This window comes from Salvia miltiorrhiza, chromosome 2 (genome assembly GCF_028751815.1).
Source record: "Salvia miltiorrhiza cultivar Shanhuang (shh) chromosome 2, IMPLAD_Smil_shh, whole genome shotgun sequence".
Lineage (NCBI taxonomy): Eukaryota > Viridiplantae > Streptophyta > Magnoliopsida > Lamiales > Lamiaceae > Salvia > Salvia miltiorrhiza.
The window spans coordinates 43,532,895-43,546,995 of NC_080388.1; the positions used below are offsets into that span (position 1 = coordinate 43,532,895).

At 37.3% G+C, this 14,101-nt stretch overlaps 2 protein-coding genes and 2 non-coding genes across 4 annotated transcripts; 3 read left to right on the plus strand and 1 right to left on the minus strand.

Annotated features, from left to right (window-relative positions):
- The first annotated feature begins 947 nt into the window (after nucleotides 1-947).
- Nucleotides 948-4,681, plus strand: LOC131013598 (3-oxoacyl-[acyl-carrier-protein] synthase I, chloroplastic-like). The gene is made up of 7 exons (XM_057941722.1): nucleotides 948-1,547; nucleotides 2,663-3,094; nucleotides 3,182-3,355; nucleotides 3,717-3,830; nucleotides 3,913-4,014; nucleotides 4,158-4,224; nucleotides 4,340-4,681. The coding sequence occupies exons 1-7, from the start codon at nucleotides 1,098-1,100 to the stop codon at nucleotides 4,405-4,407; spliced, it is 1,407 nt and encodes a 468-aa protein (XP_057797705.1). The 5' UTR covers nucleotides 948-1,097; the 3' UTR covers nucleotides 4,408-4,681.
- A 1,619-nt stretch (nucleotides 4,682-6,300) lies between these two features.
- Nucleotides 6,301-11,090, plus strand: LOC131013595 (DNA replication licensing factor MCM3 homolog 2-like). Its single transcript, XM_057941720.1, has 16 exons — nucleotides 6,301-6,461; nucleotides 6,569-6,687; nucleotides 6,768-6,976; nucleotides 7,404-7,534; nucleotides 7,615-7,853; nucleotides 7,944-8,180; nucleotides 8,304-8,458; nucleotides 8,533-8,741; nucleotides 8,826-8,991; nucleotides 9,112-9,311; nucleotides 9,454-9,513; nucleotides 9,602-9,691; nucleotides 9,898-10,106; nucleotides 10,248-10,310; nucleotides 10,437-10,578; nucleotides 10,664-11,090. Exons 1-16 carry the CDS (start codon nucleotides 6,396-6,398, stop codon nucleotides 10,724-10,726), a joined length of 2,358 nt encoding a protein of 785 aa, XP_057797703.1. The 5' UTR covers nucleotides 6,301-6,395; the 3' UTR covers nucleotides 10,727-11,090.
- A 74-nt stretch (nucleotides 11,091-11,164) lies between these two features.
- Nucleotides 11,165-11,293, plus strand: LOC131013758 (U6atac minor spliceosomal RNA). Its single transcript, XR_009097841.1, has one exon. It is a non-coding gene; the product is annotated as a U6atac minor spliceosomal RNA (small nuclear RNA).
- A 580-nt stretch (nucleotides 11,294-11,873) lies between these two features.
- On the minus strand, nucleotides 11,874-12,024 carry LOC131013761 (U4 spliceosomal RNA). The gene has a single exon (XR_009097844.1). It is a non-coding gene; the product is annotated as a U4 spliceosomal RNA (small nuclear RNA).
- Between the last annotated feature and the right edge of the window lie 2,077 nt (nucleotides 12,025-14,101).

Sequence of the window (14,101 nt, forward strand, 5' to 3'; positions counted from 1 at the left end):
GAGGGAGTGACACGAGTTAAAAAAAAAGGTTGTTGAGTGTATTGAGAGTGGAGAAAAAATTGTTGAGTTTATTGAAAATGGTGAAAAAGTGTTATAATTAATATTGAGAGTTCTGAAAAAGTGAAAAGTAAGTAATTATAAATGGTGGAGTATATTCCAAAAATAAGTAGGAAGTTTTTTTGTGAACGTCTCAAAAAAGAAAGATAAGAAGTTTTTTCGTGGACATAGGAAATATTTTATTTTGTAAGAGCGATACTATTTGGTCATATTATGCTTAATTATAATTTTAATTTAAATAGAAGTAGATTAATCTACTATTGATGTAGTAAAATACTTATTCAATTCACTTAAAAGGCATGCAAAATTATGACTGTTATACCCTTAACACTAATAATAGTACTTCCTCCGTCCCACTCCAATAGGCTCGTTTTTCTTTTTGGGATGTGTCACTCTAATAGGTTCGTTTTCCATTTTGAGTAAAAAATGTGTACTTAATTGGTGTGGACCATATCACTTTTCTACCACTTTCCTACTAAAAAGTAAGTTTTCTTAATTTCCGTACTCAAAAGAATTACCTCTTTAGAATTAGTAGTAAAAGTATTATGCACAAGTATTAAATAGAAGTAGTACTCCCTCTATCCCACCGCCATAGTCCACTTCACTTTTTCACATATATTAAGAAAATGTAATAAATAGTATTTAGAAAATTCAAATAATACTTGGAAAATACAAAATATATGTAATTATTCAATTTTGCTCTTATTTATTCTATGTTTGACTATATTTAAATAAGATTACTTTGGTAAAAAAAGAAATTTAATGCTAACTTAATTTAGAAAGTGAACTATATGTGATACATATAAAAAATGAATAATAGACTATGAAGATAGGACAGTGGGGTATTTTTTTTCATCCATAATTACTAAAATATCCTTTTACGGAAAATTGGTTGGAATTGCAATTTAGGAAATGTGAGGAAGGCGAAGTATCCAATCAAAATGTGAGACAATAAAACCCCCTTCACAGCTCCATCAACCTTAACCCCTTCACCCAAACCTCATCAATACCACCTCGTTCCCATCGCCATTCTTGCCGCCATGCAATCCCTCAACTCCGTCGCGCTCCGCCCCTCCCCTCTCGACCCGCTCCGCTCCGGCGCCCTGCCTGGGAGCACCAGCGCCAGGCTTCCCGCCAAGAAGAAGCTCCCATTCAAGGTCTCCGCCTCCGCCGCCGCGGCGCCCAAGCGGGAGACGGACCCCAAGAAGCGCGTGGTGATCACGGGCATGGGGCTGGTCTCCGTGTTCGGGAACGAGGTTGACGCCTACTACGAGAAGCTGCTGAGCGGCGAGAGCGGCATCACACTGATCGATAGATTCGATGCGTCCAAGTTCCCCACCCGCTTCGGCGGCCAGATTCGTGGCTTCAATTCCGAGGGCTACATTGACGGGAAGAATGATCGGAGATTGGACGATTGCTTGAGGTATTGCATTGTCGCCGGGAAGAAGGCGCTCGAGAGCGCAGATCTTGGCGGGGAGAAGATCAATAAGGTATAATTGTGCCTTTTCCAGCTTGATTTTGAGGTTTCCGTGATTTCGGAGAAAACGATATATATATATATATATATATTTGAATTTGGTTTTGATAGTGTGATGAGGATGTTGGTTTAGTAGGTGAGTAGTAATGCTGAGTGTTTCGGAGTTTCCGATGTTTACTGTGTCTGTATGTGGATCCATTGGCTATTTGCATTTGAGCTTTGATTCGTGTTGTTTAGAAGCGACTAACTGTTTAGTTTGTATGAAAATTTTCGAATACAGTGTGAAAATCTGGCCAAAAAAGGGGTTTTTGCAATTCATCTTTACCTTTCTATCGAATTTATTTCTTGGGATTTGGCTGCTGTCTATTTGTTATACGATCTATATTCGTCTTTGAATTTGTTTTGATAATGTGATGAGGATGCTGTGTTAGTAGTGAGTATTAATGCTGAGTTTTTTTTGGAGCTCCCGATTTCTAGTGTGTAGATCCATTTGCTATCTGCATTGAGCTTTGGTTCGTGTTGTTTAGAAGTAACTAACTGTTTGGCTTGTAGGAATTTTTTCCAATTGGCTTATCTGTGTCTAGTTGTTTTGCTTCCATCTGCAGTGTGGAAATCTCTCCAGAAAATGGTATTTTTGCAATTCATTTTGGCCTTTATATCGATTTGTTAATCCTTGGGATTGGCTGCTAAATTCTTGGCTGCTGTCTACTTGGTTTGTGATCTATAATTTGGGTTTGATAATGTGATGAAGATATTGTTTTCGTAGTGAGTAGTAGCTTTTTCATAGATGCCAATGCCAAAAAAAAAAATCATTTGCCTCATCACTGTGTGTGACGTCTTTTCATATCGTTGTGGCTGGTAGATTGAGAATATCTTGTTGGCCTTTTTGGGGCCCAATTTCTAGTGCGTGTAAATTCACCGCCTTTTTGCATTGGACATGGATTGGTGTTGTTGAATTGGTTAATGAGAAACCATTGTTTGATTGTGTTTTTTAAATTTTATTTGGAATTTGACCTATGGTATTGTTTGATTTTTGTCTAGTTTCATTATGCTTCCATTTGTAGTGTGAAATCTTGCCAAAACTGATTTTTTTGTAATTCATTTTAACTTGGTTTGTTGTTATTGCAGATTGATAAGATCCGAGGTGGTGTTCTGGTCGGGACGGGAATGGGTGGTCTTCAAGTATTCTCCGATGGCGTCAAGGCTCTAATAGAGAAAGGTCACCGGAAAATAACTCCGTTTTTCATACCTTACGCTATAACAAACATGGCCTCTGCTTTGCTTGCAATTGATCTTGGCTTGATGGGACCCAACTATTCGATTTCCACTGCTTGTGCCACCTCGAATTATTGTTTCTATGCGGCTGCCAACCACATCCGCAGGGGAGAAGCTGATTTGATGATTGCTGGTGGAACTGAAGCTGCAATTATTCCTATTGGATTGGGTGGTTTTGTTGCTTGCAGAGCGTTGTCACAAAGAAACGACGATCCACAAACTGCTTCAAGGCCCTGGGACCAAGATCGAGATGGTTTTGTTATGGGCGAAGGTGCTGGAGTTTTGGTGAGCGTGCTATCTTTTTCAAAATTTCGGGTCTGCAAACATGATTAGGTAGCCTTAAATTAGTGTTTCTTCTATCTTTTTAAAAAGGTGATGGAAAGTTTGGAGCACGCAATGAAACGAGGGGCGCCAATCGTTGCTGAATATTTGGGAGGTGCGGTAAATTGTGATGCGTATCATATGACAGATCCTAGAGCTGATGGACTTGGAGTCTCGTCGTGTATTCAGAGTGCCCTCGAAGATGCTGGCGTTTCACCCGAAGAGGTACTTCTTTCGTCTCTAGATTTGAATTATATTTTCGTATGATGCTCTTCACGGGTGCACCTTTTCCTAGGAAGGGTTAAAACCATCTATCTTAATGCAACGATATTCTTTACAACTGTATAGCACGTTCATAATTTCATGATCATCCATGTCCTAGTTAATGTGGTATTTTTTTTGACACAGAAAACCTATTTCTTGCCTCTGTTATTGCATACTAAATTCGAACTCAAAATTGACATTGAAAAATGATTTTGGGATTATTTTCTTTAGTAAATTAAATGCTGAGGTATCTTCGAAAGTTGCTATGGTAGCAACTCTTCGAGAAAGCAGCTATAACTGGTCGGAACACATGCTTTTTCAGGTTAACTACATAAATGCACACGCTACTTCCACGATCGTGGGTGATTTAGCCGAGCTAAACGCTATTAAGAAGGTATTCAAGAATACTTCTGGGATCAAAATAAATGCAACTAAGGTGAATACTCTCTCTCTCCCTCTCTCTTGCACACACACACATGCGCATGATTCTGATTTTCTGCGTTTTTATCTTCTTACAGTCGATGATAGGGCACTGTCTTGGCGCTGCTGGTGGTTTGGAAGCTATTGCAACAGTAAAAGCAATTACAATGGGATGGCTTCATCCCACCATAAATCAATTTGTAAGTTAAAAACAATAAATGAACGGATACTTGAAACACAGTCCGTGGCTATTTTACAGTTCAAGTTTGCTCCAAGTTTCTCTTTCCAATTGTTTTTTTTCTTCTTCAATATTACAAGTTACATATATACTGTGCTTCTGCAGAACCGAGAGCCGTCTGTAGATTTTGACACCGTTGCAAATGAAAAACAGCAGCACGACATCAATGTTGGTAAGATCTCGTATACTATTATCTTATTCAACGTTGAACAATGAGGTTTTATACGCTCTGGTTTCTCAATCTTGCACCCTGGTTTTCTCACTTCTATCCGGAAAATCATTTGCAGCAATCTCGAACTCCTTTGGATTTGGAGGTCACAACTCTGTTGTCGCGTTCTCTGCATTCAAGCCATGATTCGGTTCAAGCTTCCAACTGAGTTGCTTGCAGCCGGCTTCCTCGTCTCGTTGTACTAGTCGCTCTCCTTCAGCATTCCCGGCCGGGCTTATATTCGTCTCAACAGGCCCTAAGCTCTAGTTTCTTGAGCACTAGTATTCCACCCGAGCGTTTATTTTAACCTCTTCTGGAAAGCATCATTTTTGCTTCAATCTTGTAGCAACAGTTGTGTTATTTTTAATTGTATGTACCTTTGTCTTGAACAACCCCTAATACTTTTTTTTATGCTTCTTCAGAGATCAATTTCAGCCTTATTTCCATTAAAAATATATACTAGTATTTTTTTTCAATAATGAATCGTGTATATCTCAACCTTTCCTAAATTTTCAACACGTATTTGGGTTGTTATCAACTTATGTCATTTGAGATATGCAAAAATATATAAAAAATCTCGAAATGCCATCGGCGAATACATGTAGTGATATAAAAGAAGAAAGAAAACCTAAAGGAGCCTTGAGGCAAAAGTAGAGGTAGTGATATAAAAGAAAAAGAAGAAAGAAATACTAAAGCAACCTTGCACAAGCTGTATTATTAACGTTAAAACCCATTCAAGGAAATTTTAGTGGGAAAAAAACTAAATGGACGACATCCATCTTCCACTTTTAACAAATCCATTTGCCTCCTCGTAAATATGAGTGTAATTACATCTTCAAAACCAAAATCGAGTCCTTCCAAACAATGGGAGCAACTTTTAACAAAACCTCTATTATTTCAAAACACCCCCCATTTAGCTTTAATCCACCTCATGATATATACAATACAACGGAGGGGAAGCGAAAACTTAAAAAGTGCATGGAAACTTAAAAATGAGTGAGCGGGAAAGTGTAAAACGAACATAACATAATATTTAAGGCGAAAACTTCAAATTAATGTCACATACGTGCATTATCTGACAAAGAGAAAATGAATCATAGTACCAATCATAACCTCAAAGTAAAAAGTAATCAAACCACAATGATTGTCTTCCATGTTAGAATCAAGTCATATTTTTCAACAAAAAAAAAATTAAAAAAATCAAGATGGCAATGGAGTGTAGTAAGTTGGTATTTTAAGTATAGATTAGAAACTTGTGTGTCAAAGCAAATCTCCCTAAAGTGAAAGGTCATTCTTTTTTCGAGCAAAACTGCAGTATGGGAAAATGTACTTATCATGAAAGAAAATAAGGATAGAACAGGAAAATCAGATACTACTATTTTTTATATGTAAACATTTGTTAATCAATCAGGTGGTAGCCATGGCGCAAATCGTTACATAGTCAGACATTGATTGCCTCTCATCTATCATTCTCACCATCCAAGTAATAATATTAGTATATATGTTGTCATTAACAAATCTTGAATAATGTATTAAATCTCGGAATTTGACAAATATTATTATTCTATCCGAATGGTTTTGGTCCCCTTTGCAAGAATGAGTGACCATAGCATAAATTCCAATTTTCTTATCCACAAAAAATATTAATGTTATCTTTGAAGTAAGTTTACAAAATCAGCTTACCAATTTAGAAAAAATTATATCGAGTGTATACATATTTACAGAAAAGATTTTTGCAACTTCTTTTTCTCCAAAGGAAACTCATCGAGAAGGCAGCTAATGACAGTTGAAAGTGAGCCAAACGATTATATGTTACCCACTGTTTGTAATATAGTCAAAATTTCCCCCAACTAAAAAGATAAATAAAAATATTATAGTCAAAACTCAGATCATATTCAGCCCAACAGAAGAGAAATAATCAAACCGAGACAGCAAATAAGGGCCCAGCAGCCCAATAAACACACCCCTTTCAATTTGCCCGCCAAAATTGCTTACCTCTTTCCCGCCAAATACCGAAGCCCTAACCCCCCAAAAAATAAAAGATAATTTCTTCTCGATTTTTTCCTTACTCCTCTCCCTCGCGCGATCTAATTGGAGGCATTTCCGACTGAAAGGGGAGCTGAAGAAGATTCGGGATGGATCTCAGCGATGATATCAGGACGGCGCACAAGCGCACTTTCCTCAAATTTTTCGAGCAAACTGTGGGTTTTCAAACAGCATGATTCAATTTACTGAATTTGTAATTGTTTTCAATTTTCTGGTAGTTGGCATTTCTTATTAAGCATCTTGTGAAATGCTTGATTCGCAGGATTACAACATTGAACTGAAGAAATCTCTCGACCTAATGTTCAACCAAAACCGTCGCCGTTGTGTGATTAATCTCGCTCATTTCTACCACCACAGAGAAGGCACGGATCTGGCGCGAAGGTTGACGGCATTGTCTGCTAATTACTTAGTGTTTGAATAAATTTTGTTGTATCCTAAGTGATATTTTGTAAAAATTGCAGGCTCTTGCAAACTCCAAGCGAGTACATACAGCCACTCTGTGATGCGGTGACGGATATGGCTAGGAGCATGAATGCCAAGTATCTCAAGGAAGGGGAGCAGGTTTTGGTTGGTCTCGAGGGCCCCTTTGTTTCGAGAAGGGTGACGCCAAGAGATCTCTTGTCTGGCTTTATTGGCTCAATGGTTTGTGTCGAGGGCATTGTTACTAAATGTAAGTGTGTAAATTTGAATGATCTTTGAGAAATTTGAATTAAATTGCATAATTGTGCGAAGTAGCATAATGCACATAACTGGTGTTTTGGTAGAGTGTTAATCAGTTAACTTTTGCAGGTAAATTAGTGAAAGATCGGCATTACCTACTAGTATTAATAATTTCTTAAAGTCACAAGGTCTACAATTTCAGAATTTGGGGTTGAGTTTTATCGTACAGGGCAATTAGCAGTTGTGAGTTCTCTTATATAGTATTGCCAGTTGTATGATTGAACTGATATAAAAGTATCGTCATGTAAAAGGCAAATGTGCTTTTACTATTGTAGTGATTCTACTTAGAGCATCCATGAAGTACTGCAGTGTTATTTCCCCTAGTTCAAATTTGTAACCGGGAATCTAATAATTGGAACCTTTTGTTCTATATGTAGGTTCTCTTGTTAGGCCAAAGGTTGTAAAAAGCGTCCACTTTTGCCCTGCTACTGATAAATTCACAGTTAGGGAATACAGGGACATTACATCAAACATTGGCTTGCCCACTGGATCAGTGTATCCAACACGTGTAAGATTTCTTGGGTTCCCCTCTCTATTCTCTAATCATTTTACCTTGAGGTAACTCTGATAAGTTCCAACTTGTTGCAGGATGATAATGGCAACTTGTTGGTAACTGAGTTTGGTTTGTGCACCTATAAGGACCACCAGACACTATCTATGCAAGAGGTTCCGGAAAACTCAGCCCCTGGACAACTTCCTAGAACTGTGGATATCATTGTAGAAGACGATTTGGTGGATTCATGTAAGCCTGGGGATCGTGTGGCAATTGTTGGGATTTACAAGGCTCTGCCTGGGAAAAGCAAAGGCAGTGTGAATGGAGTGTTCAGGTTATTATGTCTGCAGAAGAAATTTCTAGTAATCTGTTTCACCTTTTTTTTATCGATTTGTATTTACAATGCTTCTCGTTGCTAATGCAGGACTGTCCTTATAGCCAACAATGTATCTCTTCTTAACAAAATGTCACAGAATTTACAGTATTCAAGTGATGATATGAAAAATATTAGAAAGATATCTGAAAGAGAAGATGCATTTGATCTACTTGCTAATTCTCTCGCACCTTCTATATACGGGCATTTGTGGATAAAGAAAGCTGTCATTCTGTTGATGCTTGGGGGAAATGAGAAAAACTTGAAAAATGGAACCCACTTGAGGGGGTAAGGAATGCCACTGTATTAGATTTGCCTGTTTCCTGTGCCTAATTCTTTTGAGCATGGCTTCTTGTTCTTGTTGCCTGCTCTAGATGTTTTTGACCTTATATGCTGTTTTCTTATTTCTAGTGATATAAATATGATGATGGTTGGAGACCCTTCAGTTGCTAAGTCTCAGTTGTTGAGAGCCATCATGAACATTGCTCCTCTAGCCATATCTACCACCGGTCGAGGTTCTTCTGGGGTTGGGTTGACAGCTGCAGTTACTTCTGATCAAGAAACAGGTAAACTATGGCCTTGGTTGTGGTTTAAGCATTAGATTTTTGATTTTGCTCATTTGATCATTCCATGAATTTAGGGGAGAGAAGGCTAGAAGCTGGTGCCATGGTTCTTGCAGATAGAGGAGTCGTTTGTATTGATGAGTTCGACAAGATGAATGACCAAGATCGTGTTGCTATACATGAAGTGATGGAGCAGCAGACAGTAACAATTGCCAAAGCTGGTATTCATGCATCTTTAAATGCTAGGTGTAGTGTAGTGGCAGCTGCCAATCCAATATACGGAACTGTAAGTCCTCAAAGCATTTGAAAGTTCAACGCTTGCTGATCCCTATCATGCACACTATTAATGCCATATCGACTATATGCACAGTATGATCGTTCGCTAACTCCAACTAAGAATATCGGACTTCCGGATTCTCTGCTTTCTCGTTTTGATCTGCTGTTCATTGTTTTGGATCAAATGGATCCTGGGATTGATCGCCAGATTTCAGAACACGTGCTAAGAATGCATCGTTATCGATCAGTAGCTGATGGAGGTCTGTGAACTCTATTTTTCTATTAAATATAGAGGCCTTATTCTCAATTGAAATGCAGATGTATAACTATGTAAAGATATAAATCTAGAACATATAAGTTATTGAACACCTTGTACGCAGGCACAAGATTAGATGAGAGCTCAAGAAATGAGGTGGAGGATGATCCCGAGGCCGGTTCTACTGTTTTTGTCAAATACAACAGAATGTTACATGGGAGAAGATCTGACAGGAGTCGTAAACGAGATACTCTCACCATCAATTTTCTCAAGAAGTATATTCACTATGCCAAAAACAGGATTCAGCCTGAGCTTACTGATGAGGTGAGGTTGCTTGAGAGCATAAAGATATATGATAACCGATTCTATGCCATGTCCTGAACTTTAATGATATTGTGGACACTCACACCTCATGCTCAATTCATTTGACATTTCGATTTTTTTGATTGACAAATCATTTCTCTAGGCATCTGAACACATAGCAACTACATATGCAGAGCTCAGAAATGCAAGTTCAAATGTAAAGGTTGGTAAATACTACACCGATCTGATTTAACTTCTGGAATTTAAGCTGTGGTTATCGTCACCTAAATGAAATATGTGATATGTTTTAGACTGGAGGGACACTTCCAATCACTGCAAGAACCTTAGAAACAATAATTCGTCTATCTACTGCTCATGCTAAATTGAGGCTGCGAAGACAGGTACTACAGCAGAATGGTTCAGTTCATTCATTATCTCGATTCTAGTTGGACATAATTTGACACTTCTTTACATAGTTATTTGCAAAGAAGAGAAACCTTTTGAAGGAACACCCTTATAATCTTAATCAGTTTACAAATTATGACCATGATGATTTTGTGCGTTTGATGATTTTCTAGACTTGCTATAATGTTTGATCTTGAAACAGGTGCTTAAGTCGGATGCTGAAGCTGCTCTTCAAGTTCTAAACTTCGCCATTTATCATCAAGAGCTGAGTGAAATGGAGGCGCGGGAGCAAGAAAAGCTGAGAGAAATGGAAAGAGACAGCACCATGGACACTGAGGCTGGTAATAATGATGGAGCTCGTAGAACTGGAAGAAAAAAGACCAACAATGCTGGCTCTACTGCCACAACAGAGTAAGTTCCAATTTTAACTCTCTAGGTCTATTTACTGTGGAGTTTGGTGTCTTTGATGTGCTATCCATTTGATTTTTCTCTAAATTAATGTTCCATATATATTACAATTTCATTGATAATATTTCTTTTTTTTTTTGGAAGTGATATGGAAGCGATGGATGTAGACCCACCTCCAACAACTGAAATGAACATATCATCAGAGAGGTCTGTTTTGATCTATATATTCATTTATTGATCAAGAATTCATTTTAACTGACGATTCATTTCCTAGCATATGTACTTGTAATACTTGTGAGGCTGACTCGCCTTGAATCTGCTCCCTGCAAGCAGATTAGATACATTCAGCGCTGCATTGGGGAGGTATAGACACACCCAACACGTGGAACAAATGTCGATTGCCGATATTGAGGGCGTAGTTAACAGCGGCACAGGTGCCCCTTACTCTGCAGCAGAGATCATGGCTCTTTTGGAGGTAATATCAATATTCAGTTCAATAAACTCTGTATATTCTACAGACTTTGAAAAATATAACAGCAAACGAATCATCTCGTCTGCAGATAATGCACGAAAAGGGCAGCTTGATGATCGTCAGGGACAAAAATATAGTTTACTTCATGTGAAAATATCTCGACTCCAAAGCTCCCCCAGCATTAGCTCAACCCAAGATCTTCCAAATATCGCGTGTCTGGCTATCTAGAGATCCAAATCCTTGGCTTATGAATGACTTTGTATTGGTCGTGGCCTACCGGAGCTGTAGAGATGGCTGCAATCTGTGTTCACTTACATTCGTGGTGTTGTTAACTTTGTAGCTCTAGTTGAATTCTAATGTTATATTTGCAATTTAAGACTGGTGTTTTGCAAATGTAATGCTAAATCATCACTCTTGATATTTGAGAATTGCCTACTATTTGTTGTAAGTTTGTTCTGACTTTAAAGAATATGATTATATACTAATAGAGTGAAGTTGAGAGGTTGGATGCGAAATTGTAGTTTGTACCACATCGGATTTTGAACATCAGTTTAAATGGTTTATAAAGAGAGAAGCAGTAGGTGAACTCGTGTTCGTAGAAAGGAGAGATGGTTGGCATCTCCCCCGACAGGGACGGGAACAGCTTTCGGGCTTTACCTGTTACCGCACATCCGGTTTAGGCTTTCCACTTCGGTGGATCTTATAACCCAATTTTTTTTTTTAATTTTACTTTTCAATTTATATTTCTGAATTTTTTAATCTAACCTTTTATTTTATTATGGAATATTTGTCTCTTATAAACCTAATTTTTTTTTTATTATTTTATTTTACTTTTCAATTTATATTTCTGTCTTCTGAATTTTTTAATCTAACTTTTTATTTTATTTTGGAATATTTGTCTCCTGAATTTTTGTAGCCCCCTCTGGGTCGTATGTTTCTACTTTTTGAGCGGCTTGGACCCTGTGTCCGATTAACATAAATTTAATACTAATATCTATCATATAAAATAAATCATATTTTTATTATATAGTAGTAATAAAATTCTAAGTAATATATTTTTATTAACAGCCAAAATTCTAATTAATAAATTTTTAACTTAAAATTTGAGGTTCAGTGCTAAATCTCATTCTATATCGTGATTTGCTCCTACAAGATTACAAGTAAAATACAGAATCAAAATTAACGAAAAAATTCCATCAAATTTTAGATATTTTCAGCAACTAACGAGTCCAAAATTGCAGAAATCGGAAATTGAGCAAAATATTATAGGAGTGAAATTTTATAACTAGGAATTGTAGAGCTTTACCTAAAAGGAAGCTCTTCCAGAAATTCTCGATGGCCCGAGTCAAGCCCGGGCCAAAGAGGGGGTTTGGAAATAGTTTTCAACCAGCAATAGACGCGCCTCGGTTAGAACCTCACTAGCTGCGTCATTGCCCCAAGCGCAAAGATAACTATTGCATTTCCCTCATTTCCGCTTTTATTACAGATATCAACTCTTTGTTCGTCAGATTTCCGATGTGGGATTCTGTGCTCAACTTGGAATGAATTCAATTTTAACGAAACTATTTTGTTTGTTTGTTTGTACATATATTCATAACATGCACACAAGTAAATAGAAAAAAATGAAGCCTTCCAATTTCTTCATTTTTCCAAGAAAAAGGTTTCCAAATTCTCATACATTCTTGATTTGATGAACTACAGAAAACTCAAAAAGAAAGCAATAACAAGTGGCATTACAGCAGGGACACGCGCTGCCACCCCGGAGGTGCTCGGCCCGGGTGCCGGCGCTCCAACGTCTCCGGCTCCTGCCCCAACGTCAGCAAAAGCAACGAGCGCAGCGACGAAATAGAGAGCTAGCTTCCTCCCCTCCATGATTCTTTCTCTCAAACCAAGAGACTTCTTTTAGTGTGATTTGAATGAGGAGTGGTGATCAATGAGATTAATTTATAGGGGGAGTATGAGGTGAGGTGAGGCAAACAATAATCTTGAAAGCTTGTATTTGTTTAATGTGATGTGTTGTAATGATTTTGATGGTTTACTAACTGTGTTGGTGTAGTAACAACATTTAGTTGTTGTCTTGTTTCTGGAGTTTGTGATGGATCTAATATTGCTGTGATGTTTGTAGATGGGTTGTGGATTATCTCATTTTGTGTTGGTTAGATGGTTACTTGCAATTATGAAGGTGGACTTGCCACTCAATGTTAGGACCACAAGTCCATGAATATGATGGTTGTTGCTTTAGTTTTGTTGCTCATGTTTCAGTTTCATAGTTTATTTCATCGGTGAAAATTACATAATGTTGTAACACATCATTGAAATCAAACACATAACTAGAAACAAAAAAACTGACAACATTTGGTGTAAAAATGCTCGGATTAAGACCATATTCTCAAACTATGTCTTGAGTTTTTTCATCCATTCTTCAACAAATTCTAATAAAGTCAATGGAAGCTTACAATATGAAGGTCCTATATTGAGTTAACTGATAAATAGTCGTTTAAGATAATTAAGATCACAAAAAAAATCATCAACATAGAAAAACTGAAAATTAGCCACTAATTTATCCCTTACTTCACCGCCAATAATGAATTTGGTTTAAAGGACAATTCACAATCAAAGCTACTATTCTTGATCGCAAACTTTCCCTTGAACAAATCAATTGTTTGGTTGTAAATTGTCCTAAAACTAACCTTAATTTAGAATCAGTAACTTCTAAACTCATGAATTTAGTCTAAAATTCATCAAGTAAGGAGGATACATAAATTGAGAAATGGTCCAAATTATTTTTAGGTATTTTTATATATGGCCTTATTTCTCTCTCATCAATTAAGGAAAAAACAATACTTTAAGTTTAAAAATAAACTCATATATTTTTTTTATATCTTTGAAGCCAATTTATAGTAGTATCTATTTTGCCATATTAACTCATCATATATTCCAGCAAATCAAATCCAATCATCCCATATAGATACAAAACTATCGTGCAAGAACGGCTGAGACGAGATTCTACATTCCAAAATAATTTTCCTATCTTTTATTGCAACCGCAGTTCAAAAGAGAAGGCAAAACATAGTCATATTACAAGGTAAGTGGTGTCGAGAGGTCTCAAGGTTTCTAAAACAAGCAAGAAAAGAGACAGAAACAGAAATCACACAACACAGAAGAGCCACCAACGACGAAACTACCGACGTTTCTTCCCGTTGCTGCTTCCCAACCTCCTAAAATGTGTTTCCACAATTTCCTTCACTCCAACACCATGCTTCACCTGCTTATACACAAATTTCACAATCAGCATGTATACTTTTCCATATGAGATCATCAAGGACACCATATAATGTACACGACACCGAGATGTGTTCCGAAACACAACCATGAAAACAAGAATTATAAGGGGGCGTTTTACTTTTCCCTATGTATTGTAAATCCAGTTTATCACCAAAAGTAAACACCTCCTAATTTCTTGGCAACATAAAAGATCGGTTGTTTAGGTTGTCGTGGTTAAACATATTTTCTCAAAAATCAAACA